We start from the raw sequence: 13,655 nt of genomic DNA on the forward strand, positions 1-13,655 counted from the left end.
TAATAAATTGAAAATTAATTAAAAAAACATTGTCCAGCGGACAAAATTGTGAATCTAAACCATTCCCAGATCCCCTTGAACACACACAAAAAATTTCGTCTAAATCGGTCCAGTCGTTTAGGAGGAGTTCAGTCACATACACACGCACACAAGAAATATATATATTAAGATATTCCATTTTCAAAAAAAGCGCGCAATAATATATTTCTCCGCAATGACCTCTACGGAAAACTTCCTAAAGATAATAAATGTCCTATTTCACCTTCATGTACAGCTAATTGACATTTGAACCTAACTAGATAATGCATCTGTGATAGTTACATTGTTCATAATGCAGAACAAAATTAGAATATATTGGAAAAGATACAAATGTATGAAAAATATTGTAATATTATTCTTTGATTGGGATTGCAAAAGCGTAATTCTGTATGCTTATACATATTTTAATATTTGTATTTTTTTAAACGGGCAGGAGGCTCCCCTGATGTTAAGTGATACCGCCGCCCATGGACACTCTCAATGACAGATGACTCGTAAGTGCGTTACCAGCCTTTTAAGAATTGGTACGCTCTTTTCTAGAACCGAGTTTCCGTCCATCTGCGATTTTAAAAATCGCAAAGGGAAAATACCGAGAAGAAACCGGCTACCCTAAGACCACGTAGCTTCATGTTAAAAAGACAACAAATCACAGACTCTTGAGAAACCAATCTGAAAGCCGGGAAGTGGCACAGGACAGGGAGCGATGTAATTTTCTCGTTTTCGGAGGCACTTTTTGGCGCGCAGAGCCAACAGAGTGAGTGTGAGTGAGTCCAAATCACTTTATTATAGTACTTGTATTGTCCATTAAAAGAAATAGCTACCTCTCAAATACCACAACACATACATACTTGTTGATATGCCATAAAAACTAAATGGTGGAGCTAGTCCCAAAATTGATTATATTGACCAAACGACCTTGAACAAAATCGAAATTCATAGGCTGGGAACCCGTTTAGTTAAATATTGAACTGGTTTACAGTTGTATGGGCCCAGGTTAGCGTATTTTAGCAGCGATAGATGTACCTAAAACTAAAGGAATTAGTTCATACACTTAAGATCTTTATTTTGGTTACCAACTCCAACACGATGACGAAGATCATAGACAATTAGAATTTTTAGTTTATTTTTAAATTTCCGCCATTTTGTTTGTTTGAAAAAATAAGTAATTTCCTTTGAAACGAGTATTCAAAAAATTCCATACGGTTAAGCGACCACGCAGCCTTCATTATTCATTACTTTCAATAAATAATATAAAGACTGTACCTACCACGTATTGCTTATTTTTTATATATATTAAATATAAAGTGATATTGCCAGGTTTTGCCAAGTTCTTTAAATAAGTATAGGTTTTACATAAGGGGACTGATTTTGTGAATCTTGCGTATATAAACATATTTAATTATATGCAGATTAAATAATATCGTTTAGTACCCATTAAGACGGGAAAAAAATATTTATCGTTGGACGAGGTTATTATATATTTACAAACATTAATTCTAAAATTATTATTCATAATACCCAGTTGTGTTAAATGTTGAATAAATGTAGAATTTTCTGAAATCTAACCACTCATTGTGGACTCCTATGAAAATTCATGCAGCAGTTTTTAGTTCCTAGTGTTACTGAGTTTTAATAACCACGTCATTGTTAACGTTAACAAAAGCTCAAAACACCCAAATTATGACAAAATCCCTAGATGTTCCGACATTAATTATTCAATCTTTACTTCAATGTACTTACTTACGTGAATAAAATATTTATTCTCTATAATTTTACAGTAACTGTTAACCCTGCTAACACATCTCTATTTATCCAGAAAGAATTGATTACTTGTATGTACTTAATAATGTAAATTTATAATTTTATATTGTAATTATTAATTACCATTACGGTTTGAAGGTCGTAATTGAGAATTATACGCTTCGCGCGAATTTCGCTAACAGATACTAATTTAAACGAGAATTATTATTTTTATTACTGAGCGTTTAAGTAAATATTCAAATTATAAAATGAGTTTGTTATTTAATTTAATGTAATTTTACATTATACGTTTTTATTCTACCAAGGATTCACATTTCTACGTCCAAATTACTATCCGAAGTCCGTAGCTTCCGGCATACGTCAAAAAAGGTGGTAGTGAAAAACTTTTGACAGTTCAAACATTTAAAGACAGAAAAACTACTCATTAAAGTGTTGAAAGAAAATTATAACCCATTTTACTAGGTATCAGATATTGATCAGTACCCATGCTACTCGCCTCGCAAAATCAAGAAAATTGAAAATAACACTTTCGGGTCATCTATTTACTCGTTCGTAAAAATATAGTTAGTTGAACAGGATGCAATACTAAGAGACAAGTTCTGTCCAAGGGTACAGTTTATTATTTTATTTTATGAAGGTATAAACAAACCTTCACATTGCTATGAATATTTTTAATCTATCTCATACATCATGATTAAAAACGTTTAGGTTATGTACCGTTATATACTTTATAGCCTACTATATAATAGTCTTTGATACAGCTAGACGTGCATTACTATATGGGCAAGAATCAAAGTTGAAACGCGTTCCATGAAGTCCGTTTGGCAGAATTTATCACAATCTTGACGTACGGGATTCACAAGTAATAGTTCGCGTAGTTAGTCTTGACTCTAAATCTTTCCCTAGATCTTTATATCATCAAGGATCCTTGGCCCACAAACTAAACAGTAGGTAACCGCATTGGTGAACATTCTTGATTACCATTTATGCGTACCAATTAATTTATATATACCCGTTTTACAGTCTATATATAATTCTTAACATATTACATATAATGAAACCATGTCTCATTAGTATATGTTATCAAAGATTTAAGGGCAAAAGGTATACGTTAACTATATTACTAAGTGATAATAATAGTAATAGTTTTAATATTCTGTCTAACGCGTTTAAGCCCTGGTGTACCAAAACGAAGAAAGTGAAGTTGTATATATACCGATGGACTAGATTTAGCCATTATTTCAACTCAAATCTAGGTGAAACTGTCAAAAAATTTTTTCTATGTGAACTTTGACATATTTGACAATGGTCTAATTTGACTGTGGTTTGAGATGTAATTAGGTAAATAGAAGGCTTATATTTGACCTAATTTCATTATATTTATCTATGTAATAACAGATAGCCATAAAAATGTTTTCAAAAGCAGAAGTATGTATGACTAAACAAAAAATTATTCCTCAAATGTAGCTCACGTAACTACAATAGTAATATAATTTATGTATCATTGAATTCTAATTCTCGTCAAGAGGTCAAAGTATCAACCGTCAACTTTGAAGGATTTTATTTATTGTCCAGTTTTTAAAAGTAACAGTATTAAAGAGATAGCTAGCTACCGCTGTCGTCCTAGAGTCTAGACTACATTGGGTACGATTCTGGGAAATCGCTTCTAGTGGGTTGTATGGACCCGTATTGATCTGGTAACTGAAGTTTAAGTCTATGAATATCTCGGACATAACATTATAATCGCTCAGCAATTCCCTTGTAGGTCGTATGGGGACCATAGAGAAGGTAGCCTGTAGCGATTGCAGATTTGATCATCATTTGAGCATCAGATTGCAAACCCTTATAAGACGAAACTTAAAGAAGCTAAAACAAGCATACTAAGTATCTCCTATCATGCACTTATGTATTAAGGCCTTGAGATGACGCCGAGATTAAAGGATTATCGCCCAAGTCTAGATGGAGCATCGGCTGAGCTCTGCGTGTGTTCCTCATATCTTGGTTATATTACAAGATATATAATTGTAACTGTTACATTAAGCTTATTCACTATCTTTTTGCACAGCCATGTAATTTAAGACCTAAGTCAATTTACCATACAGCCTGTAATGTACGCGAAACGTTAAACCAGTTTTATAGTTTTAATTAAATTTTACATAATTTAATCATGTAAATTCTTAAATAAATAGAGATATAACTGCCTAAGTCATAGCCTTAACTCGGGTTTCATTACTTAACTTTTTGTTGTATATACCTAAGTTGTTTTTGTATTCTGTCAAAGTAGTTTTAATGTCAATATCGCACTTAAGATATATGTATATTATTCGTGATAGAATTTATTATCTACAATAATTATAATATAATAGAATAATAGAATATCTGCATACAATACAATTTCTATTTGTAGTTATTAATACAATTCTTAAATATTATTTCATTATATTATTTTAATTAATTTACCTGGTATTTCTTCCGTCTTAAGGAAAAATTTTACAGCATAACAGATAACGAAAACTCCAATAAAAAAAGCAATGCTTAACATTAAATAACAAAAACACAACACAACACAGCCATTCGAATTTTAAAAACACACGTCTTCCCGCCAACTAATAATTACGCGAGTGTCCCTTAGTCTTACTGAATCAATGTCACGGCATGCCAATAAAATCAAATCAAAACGTCATATTATTACCGCGGTCACTGTAATTATTAATTAATGATCATCGAGTGCGCATCATTTAATTCGCGATAAAATTTTATTCATAACACGCAAAAGCATGCTCCGTTCACGCGGGCTGGCATTTGACAGCATTTATTGTATCATAATTCAAAAAATTTAGCAGTTTTGCCCTTGACAAAGCCTACGTCGTCTAAGTATACAAAAAATGTGTAGAGCTGTGTCCAGCGCCTATTGTGATGGAATGCTTCAAAAAATATCGTACGATCTTGGTGAACTCGTTGGCTGTTAACTGATAAAACGATATAGTTGCCAATCATATTACAATAGCTCTACTATATTTAGAGCTCCATTATATTGAATGCTAAGAAATCCATATTTTATCATCTATCTTATTTTTAGTTAAAGCCTGTTGGACCGACTTGAAATTGATTGTTGATTATATTGATATGTTTATTTCATTATATAATATGTATATTGAACACTCTACATCGTCTTACATAATTAAATTAAACTCAATAAATATATTCTATAATTCTTAACGAACTTTTAAGCTTTAGAAACTGCTTTATCTATTATTTAAGTACAGAATTAGAAGCTCTGGCTAGATTTCTGGCCTTGGCTTCTTTTTGGTTAGCATTTCTTAACAAAGATAACCAAAAGGTATATAATATTATATACCTTTAGTAATGAAGTGTAAGGGACTAATGCAATAATAGATAATATATATATCTGTCAAGTATGCTTTCAAAACCTCGTTTTGCAATGAAATTGTATGCTTTTAATAATTTCATGCCCCATTGCCACGACCAAAATTTAGTCACGTGTTCTGTGGTACTCTGTGGTACATCTACATGGAGTTATTTTATATCTATGAAAAAATTGAAAAATATGATGGAAAACAATGAAACATGTTTACGAATACGAATCTCAATTCCCCTATATTTATATTACTCTTTGATTCACACTTCACAGCCACAATTTTGAACAAGCATAAAATATGTTATCAGAAAAAAATATTTGAGATTACATTTTTGATAAAATAGATTTAGGATGGATAAATGTGCAGACCAGATGTTGGAGTTTGAACAAGCGTTGAAAAATAAGAGTTCAAATAAGTGTACTTTGTATTCAGCAGATACGAATTTAATTTCAAATAATTATAAAATAGAGGATGTGATATTAAGCGTTTCAAAACAAATAAAAGCCTTGCAGAGCGCGGATTGTGTAAATAAACAACATAATATAAACAATGTCAAATCTTCAGGGCATGGTTTGTTGTCAAAGGGGGTAGGTAAATTTAACATAATATTGTTATTTTCCACACACATTTTTGATCTTAAGAGAACATCTTAAGAGATTTCTCCCTTGGGTTTTTATATTAATTGCTTATTATTGCATTTCAGACAATAATGGAAAATATACCAAACAAATTTGAAACGCAATGTGTGTCAGACACACAGTTAATTGAAATAGTACAAATTGTGGAAGCACAAGAAGTTGATACAGGTATAATAAAAGAATTTGATACTTCATTTTGTCAAAAAATTAATCATACTGATTATTCTGAACGTGTGTGTACCGAAAAGGTTGATAAGAGTAATAACACTAAATGTTTATATAGTAGTAATACAGATTCCAGACAAAATGGCCCACCTAATAATGATAATTCTAGTGGCTTAAATGGAATCGTAAAAAATGGAGAAAGCATGAAGCTAGATAATATTGTTCAAGGTACAATTGAAGGATGCAAAGAAATTTCAGATTCAGAAGATTTTCAGCACTATCAAGCATTAGAAGATTTGGAAAAAAGCCCAATAATAAGTAAAATTAATCCTTCTTTTATTAAAACTCCACAATCCTTAGTATGTAAATTGGATTCATTTGAAAAGTTTGAAGCATTAGCTCTGCCTATAATTGAGCAATATCCTGATTTAAAAGTTGCGAAGAAAGTCATTGATTCCCAAATTGAAAGTAAAGAATTATTTTTTGAGACAAATGTTGATCCAATTTTGAAAAGCCACAAGCTTAACACAAGTCCAATTTTAAAATCTAACATTGACATTAAAAAACATTATAATATCCCCATATGCTCCACGTCTGAACATAAATCTCAGCAAAGTATGAGTGAAGATGAAATTTTGTTTAGCAGTGATGAAGAAAATAACCATTCAACAAATGCTGGTGAAGATTTGCCTTTGACTAGTGCTCTACAGACTTCTTTTTATGACTATACTGGTGTTTTAGATAAAACAATGTATGTAGGTTTTCAGACTGCCAGCAACAATACCATAAAAGTACATTCTGATTCATTTATTAAGGCCCAAAGTCTTTTAAATAGTCATGAGCTTGAAACTTTAGATTTCACAGACCTTGTTTACATGTTCGACAATTCTTATAGAAGTTCAAACAATACAAATGACATAGAGGCGAATCATACAAATATTAGCTTGTCAACAAATAACCATCGTGTTGATAAACAAAGTTTAGGTGAAAATATATTTCTTGGTTTTCAAAAGGCTAATGGTAAAACAATTGATATATCTCATGATGCACTAATAAAAGGAGCAGAACTATTTAAAGATATTGATACAAATGGTAAAATGTCACAATCACAAGAAAGTTCACATAATAAATATAAAAATCACTTGGAAGCACACAGTTGCAATCTTACTAAAACCATTAAACATAAACATACTCAAGATACTATTAAAACTACTACTTCTTTACCAAGTAAGGTGATAATAAAACAGGATAATGTTGAATGTCAAATTAATAGAATCATCAATGATGTAGAAAACACATTTGTTAAAATAGATGATGATAATATTATAAAGGAGTTTGAAACTAATTTAGTTGAAAAGGGAGAAAGTAATAATGCACTGTCATACCCAAAAGAATATATTGGGATGACAGGCTCAATGCCTAATTCAAAACTAATAAATATATCAAATAAAGTTATAGAAAAAACCAAAAGGTTTCAATATAGCCCTGAGATCAAAAATGCATGTAATGCAACTCCAATTACTGAATTATCTGGCTTCAAAACAGCAAGTAACAGAAGTATTGCAGTTTCGGAAAAAACTTTATTGAAGTATCAAAATATATTAGATAACATAGATTTCACAAATGTTTTGGAACCATTTCAAGATATGGAAAACAAAGAATCTGGGACATGTGTAATGCCAACGTTTAAAGGTTTTTCAACAGCAAGTAATAAAGAAATAATAGTAACTAAAGAAGCTTTATTAAAAAGTAAAGTAGTTTTTGAGAATATTGTTAAAAATTCCGACGTAACGGTAAACAATGATAGATTAAGCAAAACACACTCAGATATGTTTGAAACCTTCAAAATTGCAAATAATAATAAAACAGAAGTGTCTAAAGAAGCCTTATGTAGAAGTGATAAAATAATTCATAATATCTTGGAAGAAGATATAGAAAATATTAGAAATACCTCTAATAAGGTATATGAACCAGGAATAGAGCTCCAAGGTTTTGTCACTGCAAATAATAAACCTATAATAGTGTCTTCAAAATTAATTGATAAATATAAAAACATTTTTGAAGACATTGATATAAGTGAAAGTAATGCCATACACAAAGTTGAACATCAAAGTAGTAAAAATCTTTCTAAAGATGTAACTAAAATAACCAATTATGAATCTAAATTTCATCTACATTCAAATCAAAAAACAGTTGATGTGTCGAAGACAATAGCAAAAGGTAAAGAAACATTAAGAGATTGTTATAGTTTTCAAGGTTTTCAGACTGCTAGCAATAAAAAAATTAATGTACCAGAAGAAAAACTTGCAAGTTATTTGAAAGTATTTGATGGTATTGATGTAAATATTACTGAAATGGATGAAAATCTATATACAAAATCACCTAGTGAAGAAGAAATGCAAGATCCCCCGTTAATTAAAATTAAAACTGTTAATAATGAAAACATAAGTTTCTCAGAAATCTCTAAGGCTAAAAGTAACAAACTTATGCTCAATATTGATTTAGGAATTGCAAATAAAGAAAATGAATGTGCATATACATACATACAGTTACCAGAATATAAGGACGTATTACAACCAGAAAAGTACATTTTCCAAACAGCAAGCAGTAAACCAATTAGTGTTACCGAAGAAGCTTTTGAAGCCAGTCAAAAAATAATAAATGCTAAAACAGACAAAGATGTAAGAAATGTCGTTAGTTTGGGAAATGTTGGATTTAAAACTGCTAGTAAAAGAAAAATTGACATATCTAAACACACTTTAAATAAAGCCAAGAAATTTTTTGATGGAATTGTTGAAACACCATCAAATGAGTTTAAAGACTTAGAGCAACATATAAAATCAAAATTTCAATTTCAAACTGCAAATAACAAAGCAGTTAATGTTTCTGAAAAAGCAATTGTAGCCAGCCAAAAACAACTAAATACTGATCTCTATTGTAAAAGTTTACAAATGGCTGAGAATAAAAATAGTAACATTTCTATGAATGCTATTTATAGCATCAATGCCAATGCAGATTCAAAACAAAATGAAGCATACTTAGAACAACTGAAAGATATCAGTTTAAACAATATTTTAGATAGTCAAATCATAAATAACTTTGAAGAAACTCTATACACTGAGGATTTTTCGAAAGAAACATCATCAACATGTAAGAGGTCTGGTAGCCCTATTCTGCAATGTCCTAAAGCCAAAAAATGCAGATTTGAAGCACCAGTGAGGGTTATAAAGAATATCAACCCCAATGGCTGTCAAAACAATAGAAAAGCAACATTTGTTTTTGACAGTAATTATAAGAAACACAAAGTTTTTAGTCTCAAAGATTTGAATATGTTTGAAGAAAAATATAAATCTAAAACTATGGACACTCAGTTTTTTGGTTTCAACTTTGAAAATATTTTGGAATTTGAATTTAGCAGTGAGAGAAATGATTGGACTGGGGTAAAATTAACTACAAATAGTATAAAAGAGATGTTTGAAGAATCTGTAAATAAAAAAATTATACCAACTGGCTGGATTGAAAATCATTTGAAATTGATTATATGGAAGTTAGTATCATATGAAATTAAATATCCAAATGTTTGTTACAAAGCTTGTTCAATGAAAAAAGTAATGGAACAACTTAAATATAGATATGACCGGGAATTATATAATGTTCAAAGACCTGCCTTTAGAAAGATATTAGAGCGAGATGACATACCAACAAAAACTATGGTTGTATGTGTTGTTGGTTTCTATATAAATGGTGTTTATGTAAGCAGGTATGATTTTCTTTCTGTCTGTCTATATATGTAATCTATTAATTGTGCATGTTTTTAAGCCATTAATACTTCTCTTCAGTACATAAATACTCATATTAACTAAATATAGTAGTCATAAATTTGGTTTATAATATAGGACTGAATATAAATTCATTTCAGTGTTGCCAACTCAACCGACACCATAGAGTTACTACTAACAGATGGTTGGTACTGCATAAAGGCATGTATAGATAGGCTATTGGCAAAGTATGTGTGTCAGGGCAAGATATGTGTTGGAACGAAGCTTGTAATAAATGGTGCGGAATTGATTAATTGCGACCAAGGAATCTCTCCATGGGAGGTATTTTTTTGTGTTTGTTTTTAATAATAGGGATCTTCAATTACGGTATTATCATGTGTTTATGTTTTAACATTTAAAACCTTAGCTATGTTGTGTGTAAATTTAATTTATATCTTTATTTTAAAATTTGTGTAGGACACATCCTCCGTAAGGTTAAGATTATTCGGTAACTCGACACGCCGTGCTCGCTGGGATACGAGATTGGGTTACCATAGCAACGCCGCCATCTTAACACAACTGTCAGCTGTTAAAGCTGACGGCGGAAAAGTATCAAAGTTACGGGTGTATGTTACGCGCGTATATCCTACGCTTTATGTTGAGAAGTTTGATGATGGTAGCATGGGTAAGAGGCTCTCTATTCTTGATGTAACTAAATGTAACTTTACTTTTTGAAAGCGTTTTATTTTATTATTATTCATATATCAGTTTAAAGCAAATAGATTTTTCAGAGAGCAGAGAGATCAGGGCAAACGGCAAGAATGCCCATCTGATGTTAAGTGACACTGCCGCCCATAGACACTCAATGCCAGAGGTCTCGCGAGTGCGTTGATGGACTTTTAGAATTGGTACGCTCTTTTCTGAAAAGACCCTAAGTTAAATTGGTGCGGAATTACTGCAATGGGCCGCAGAATATATTACGTAAAATATTATTAATATTTAATTCTTTTTAAAGTTACTCGCTCAGAGAGGTTGGAAAATTTACACCAAATGAAGTATGAATCCGAACGTCAAATGCTGCTTGAGAAGATTTATGAAGATGTTGAGAAAGAATTTTATGAGCAGGTAAACATTTTACAAACAACACTATACTAATGCAACATGGCTACATTAACATTTAGCTTTAGTATGAACTGTCAAATTCATCCATATCTGACATTTGGACATATTTAAGTGTTCATTTGCATTTGTCTTTGAATCACTCAATTTTTTTCCTACATTTTTATTATAATATAGACCTTATTCATATATTATATAATCTTCATAATACGTAAAATTAATTAAAATTATTTTTAGGAGTCTCAGGATTCTGAAGGAGTAGATGTTGATAAAAGACTAGAAACAGGATCGCAGATTGCGAGAGCTATGAAAAAACACTTTGATCCTGCTGAATTTAGAGTAATTATTATTTTTAAGATTGAAATATAATGTATGATGTTAAATCATTTAAAAAAAAATTGCTAGAAAAATTGCTTGCAGGGGGCAGGCTTTCTGCCAATAATTATTTATTAGTGGAATCAAAAATTCATGTTTTTTTCATGATAACCAAGACATCTTTTCAGGCATCATTAACAGAATCACAACTGCGGAGTCTTCAAAACCATACAAATAAGCAAAAAGACAAACAAATCGAACGTATACAGAAAAAAGTGCGGGAGAAAATAAAAACTAGCAGCCTAAATGTTGCCAGAAATGTTGTTCCCCTTATGAAAATTCGTGTTGCCAGCGTTGGAGAGGATTTTAAAATTTGTAAAGGTATTTTTTTACAATACACAGTATATAAAATATAGGGAGAGCGTGTATTATTATAATTTTTAATTTACCTTAAGCTTTTGTAGGTTAGCTCTTGTCAGCAAAAGTAAGCAAACTCTCATAAACATATTACGGAATTTCTGTTTCTTTTCCAGGAATGATATCAATATGGCGGCCAAATGAGGAATTACAGGAAATAATAACAGAAGGAAAATGGATTCAAGTCTATAATGTAGTTCCCACAGCTCATAGGTATGTGTTAAAATAAATCAGTGGCACTACTACCTCTTTAGGTCTTGGCCTCTGATTTCTGAATCTGTTTCATGATCATTTTTAAATCTAATAGGCAAGTAAGTGATCAGCCTCCAGTGCCTGACACACGTCGTCGACTTTTTGGGTCTAAGACATGTCGGTTTCCTCACGATGTTTTCCTTCACCGTTCGAACAAATGTTGAATGCACACATAGATTGAAAGTCCATTGGTGCACAGTCCGGGATCGAACCACTATACTAATGCAACATGGCTACATTAACCTTTAGCTTTAGTATGAACTGTCAAATTCATCAACATCTGTCATTTGGACATATTTAAGTGTTCATTTGCATTTGTCCGACCTCAGGTATGAGAGTCGCACACTGAAGCCACTAGGCCAACACTGCTTAGGTATATGTTAGTCCTACAAATATTACAAGATTAATTAAAAACTTCTTATGAACAAAATATTTAGAGTCATAAAAACAATTTTTGTTTTGTTTTTCAATCTTTACAGTAACAATATGTAAAATAAATTACAGATATTCAGAGATTCAGCTCTCAGCTAGCCGCCAATCGATATTCCAAAATTATGAAGTTAAAAACTTTACGAAAAATACAATTATTGAGTCGCTGAAGCGACGATATTACCCTATTCGAGATTTAACCAAAAATTCATTTTTAAACACAGACTATAACGAAATTGATACAGTTGGTTTTATTTTTTTAATCGAACCTTCAATTAGAGAATTCGAAACCTCAAAACAGTTATATCAAAACGTATTCCTCGCTGATGAAAATAAAAATATAATCTGTGTCAATTTTTGGGGCGGAATAAAAAAGTTTGGCTTCGAACATATTTTGGATACAGGTCAAATCGTTGCTTGTATCAATTTGCAAAAGAGATCTGGCAACACAATGAAGAGTATACCACAATATCGTGCCACCGAGTTTTCATATTTTACAAAAACATCTAAATATAAATGTATAAGAGAGGTTTCAGAAGAGCTGATAAAAATTTTCTCTGGATTGGATAAAAGAAAATTTCAAGAGGACTGTGTAGTTTTCAAGAATAATTTTGCTAGCATAAAACATTGCAACGATGTATCACCATACAGGATGAATAATAGCGATTACAATATTTCCAAAAACAAGATATTTATAGATTCACCTATAGCCAAAGACGCTAATTTTAATCTTAGCGGTCTAGATTTTGAGTCCACTTTCAAACAAAGGGATACACAAGATATGGCACCGCAGGAACTATTACGTAAGGAAAAAGTGAACGCAAAAATAGCTAAATTGAAAATGTACGGGGAACCGCCACCTTTAAGTACCATAAATATAATAAATGGATCAAAAAATGCAGCTAACGCATTCAAAAGTCCGTTGACTACTCGAAATAATATACAAGTTACCTGTGCAGAAAAATCAAGCATTCTCAATAAAGAAAATTCAAATATAGAGACAAGTCCTGTGTTGCCACTTAGAAGATCTGGGAAGAAACCAACTGTAAATCCTGTAAAATTAAACTTTAATGTTGTTAACAACGTAAATAATATAGCCGATCCTTTTGCCGATGACTTTGACGCTAGCCCGCCACTAAGCTTAGATTAAATATTAGAGACAATAACTGTGATTTATAAAAAACCTATCTTTATATTTAAATCTAAAGATTTTGATTGTTATATTTATATGTATTGTGTAAGACCAAATAAAAAGTTTCATTTGTTTTTATATTATTTCTTTAACTTGCCTTAAGTATCCGATCGTAATCAATCACACTATGACAACAATATTTGATAAGTGTTTCAAAATCCCATGGAATATAGTGCCAGCAAATCAAAGT

The 13,655-nt window shown here is 31.2% G+C and overlaps 2 protein-coding genes across 4 annotated transcripts in view; one reads left to right on the forward strand and one right to left on the reverse strand.

Moving 5' to 3' along the window:
* The window catches only part of LOC110994707 (acetyl-CoA carboxylase), a 58,887-nt gene extending 54,286 nt beyond the window's left edge, over positions 1-4,601 (reverse strand). For both annotated transcript variants that reach the window (XM_022261720.2, XM_022261553.2), the window contains exon 1: positions 4,261-4,601. Coding sequence is in view for 1 of the 2 variants with exons in the window: in XM_022261553.2 (XP_022117245.2) it covers positions 4,261-4,342 (82 nt within the window). In the remaining variant the exon portion in view is untranslated. The remainder of the gene's footprint in view (positions 1-4,260) is intronic.
* A 782-nt stretch (positions 4,602-5,383) lies between these two features.
* Positions 5,384-13,543, forward strand: LOC110996495 (breast cancer type 2 susceptibility protein homolog). 2 transcript variants are annotated; one of them, XM_022264227.2, is made up of 9 exons: positions 5,384-5,767; positions 5,884-9,743; positions 9,903-10,083; positions 10,219-10,426; positions 10,757-10,866; positions 11,098-11,199; positions 11,364-11,556; positions 11,709-11,805; positions 12,349-13,543. In XM_022264227.2, the coding sequence occupies exons 1-9, from the start codon at positions 5,531-5,533 to the stop codon at positions 13,421-13,423; spliced, it is 6,063 nt and encodes a 2,020-aa protein (XP_022119919.2). In that variant the 5' UTR covers positions 5,384-5,530; the 3' UTR covers positions 13,424-13,543. The 2 variants fall into 2 exon arrangements, with proteins under 2 accessions (XP_022119919.2, XP_022119997.2); XM_022264305.2 differs by having other exon boundaries at positions 5,652-5,771.
* Positions 13,544-13,655: the final 112 nt, after the last annotated feature.

The sequence above is a fragment of the Pieris rapae genome, chromosome 15, assembly GCF_905147795.1.
Source record: "Pieris rapae chromosome 15, ilPieRapa1.1, whole genome shotgun sequence".
In the NCBI taxonomy this organism is placed as follows: domain Eukaryota; kingdom Metazoa; phylum Arthropoda; class Insecta; order Lepidoptera; family Pieridae; genus Pieris; species Pieris rapae.

What these genes read in the sequence shown, in the direction of transcription:
- LOC110996495 (XM_022264227.2), top strand. Translation starts at nt 5,531, where the DNA reads ATGGATAAATGTGCAGACCAGATGTTGGAGTTTGAACAAGCGTTGAAA. An exon ending in ATGGTTTGTTGTCAAAGGGG is followed by an intron (nt 5,768 to 5,883) that starts GTAGGTAAATTT and finishes ATTGCATTTCAG; the next exon opens with ACAATAATGGAAAATATACC. An exon ending in TTGATCCTGCTGAATTTAGA is followed by an intron (nt 11,200 to 11,363) that starts GTAATTATTATT and finishes ACATCTTTTCAG; the next exon opens with GCATCATTAACAGAATCACA.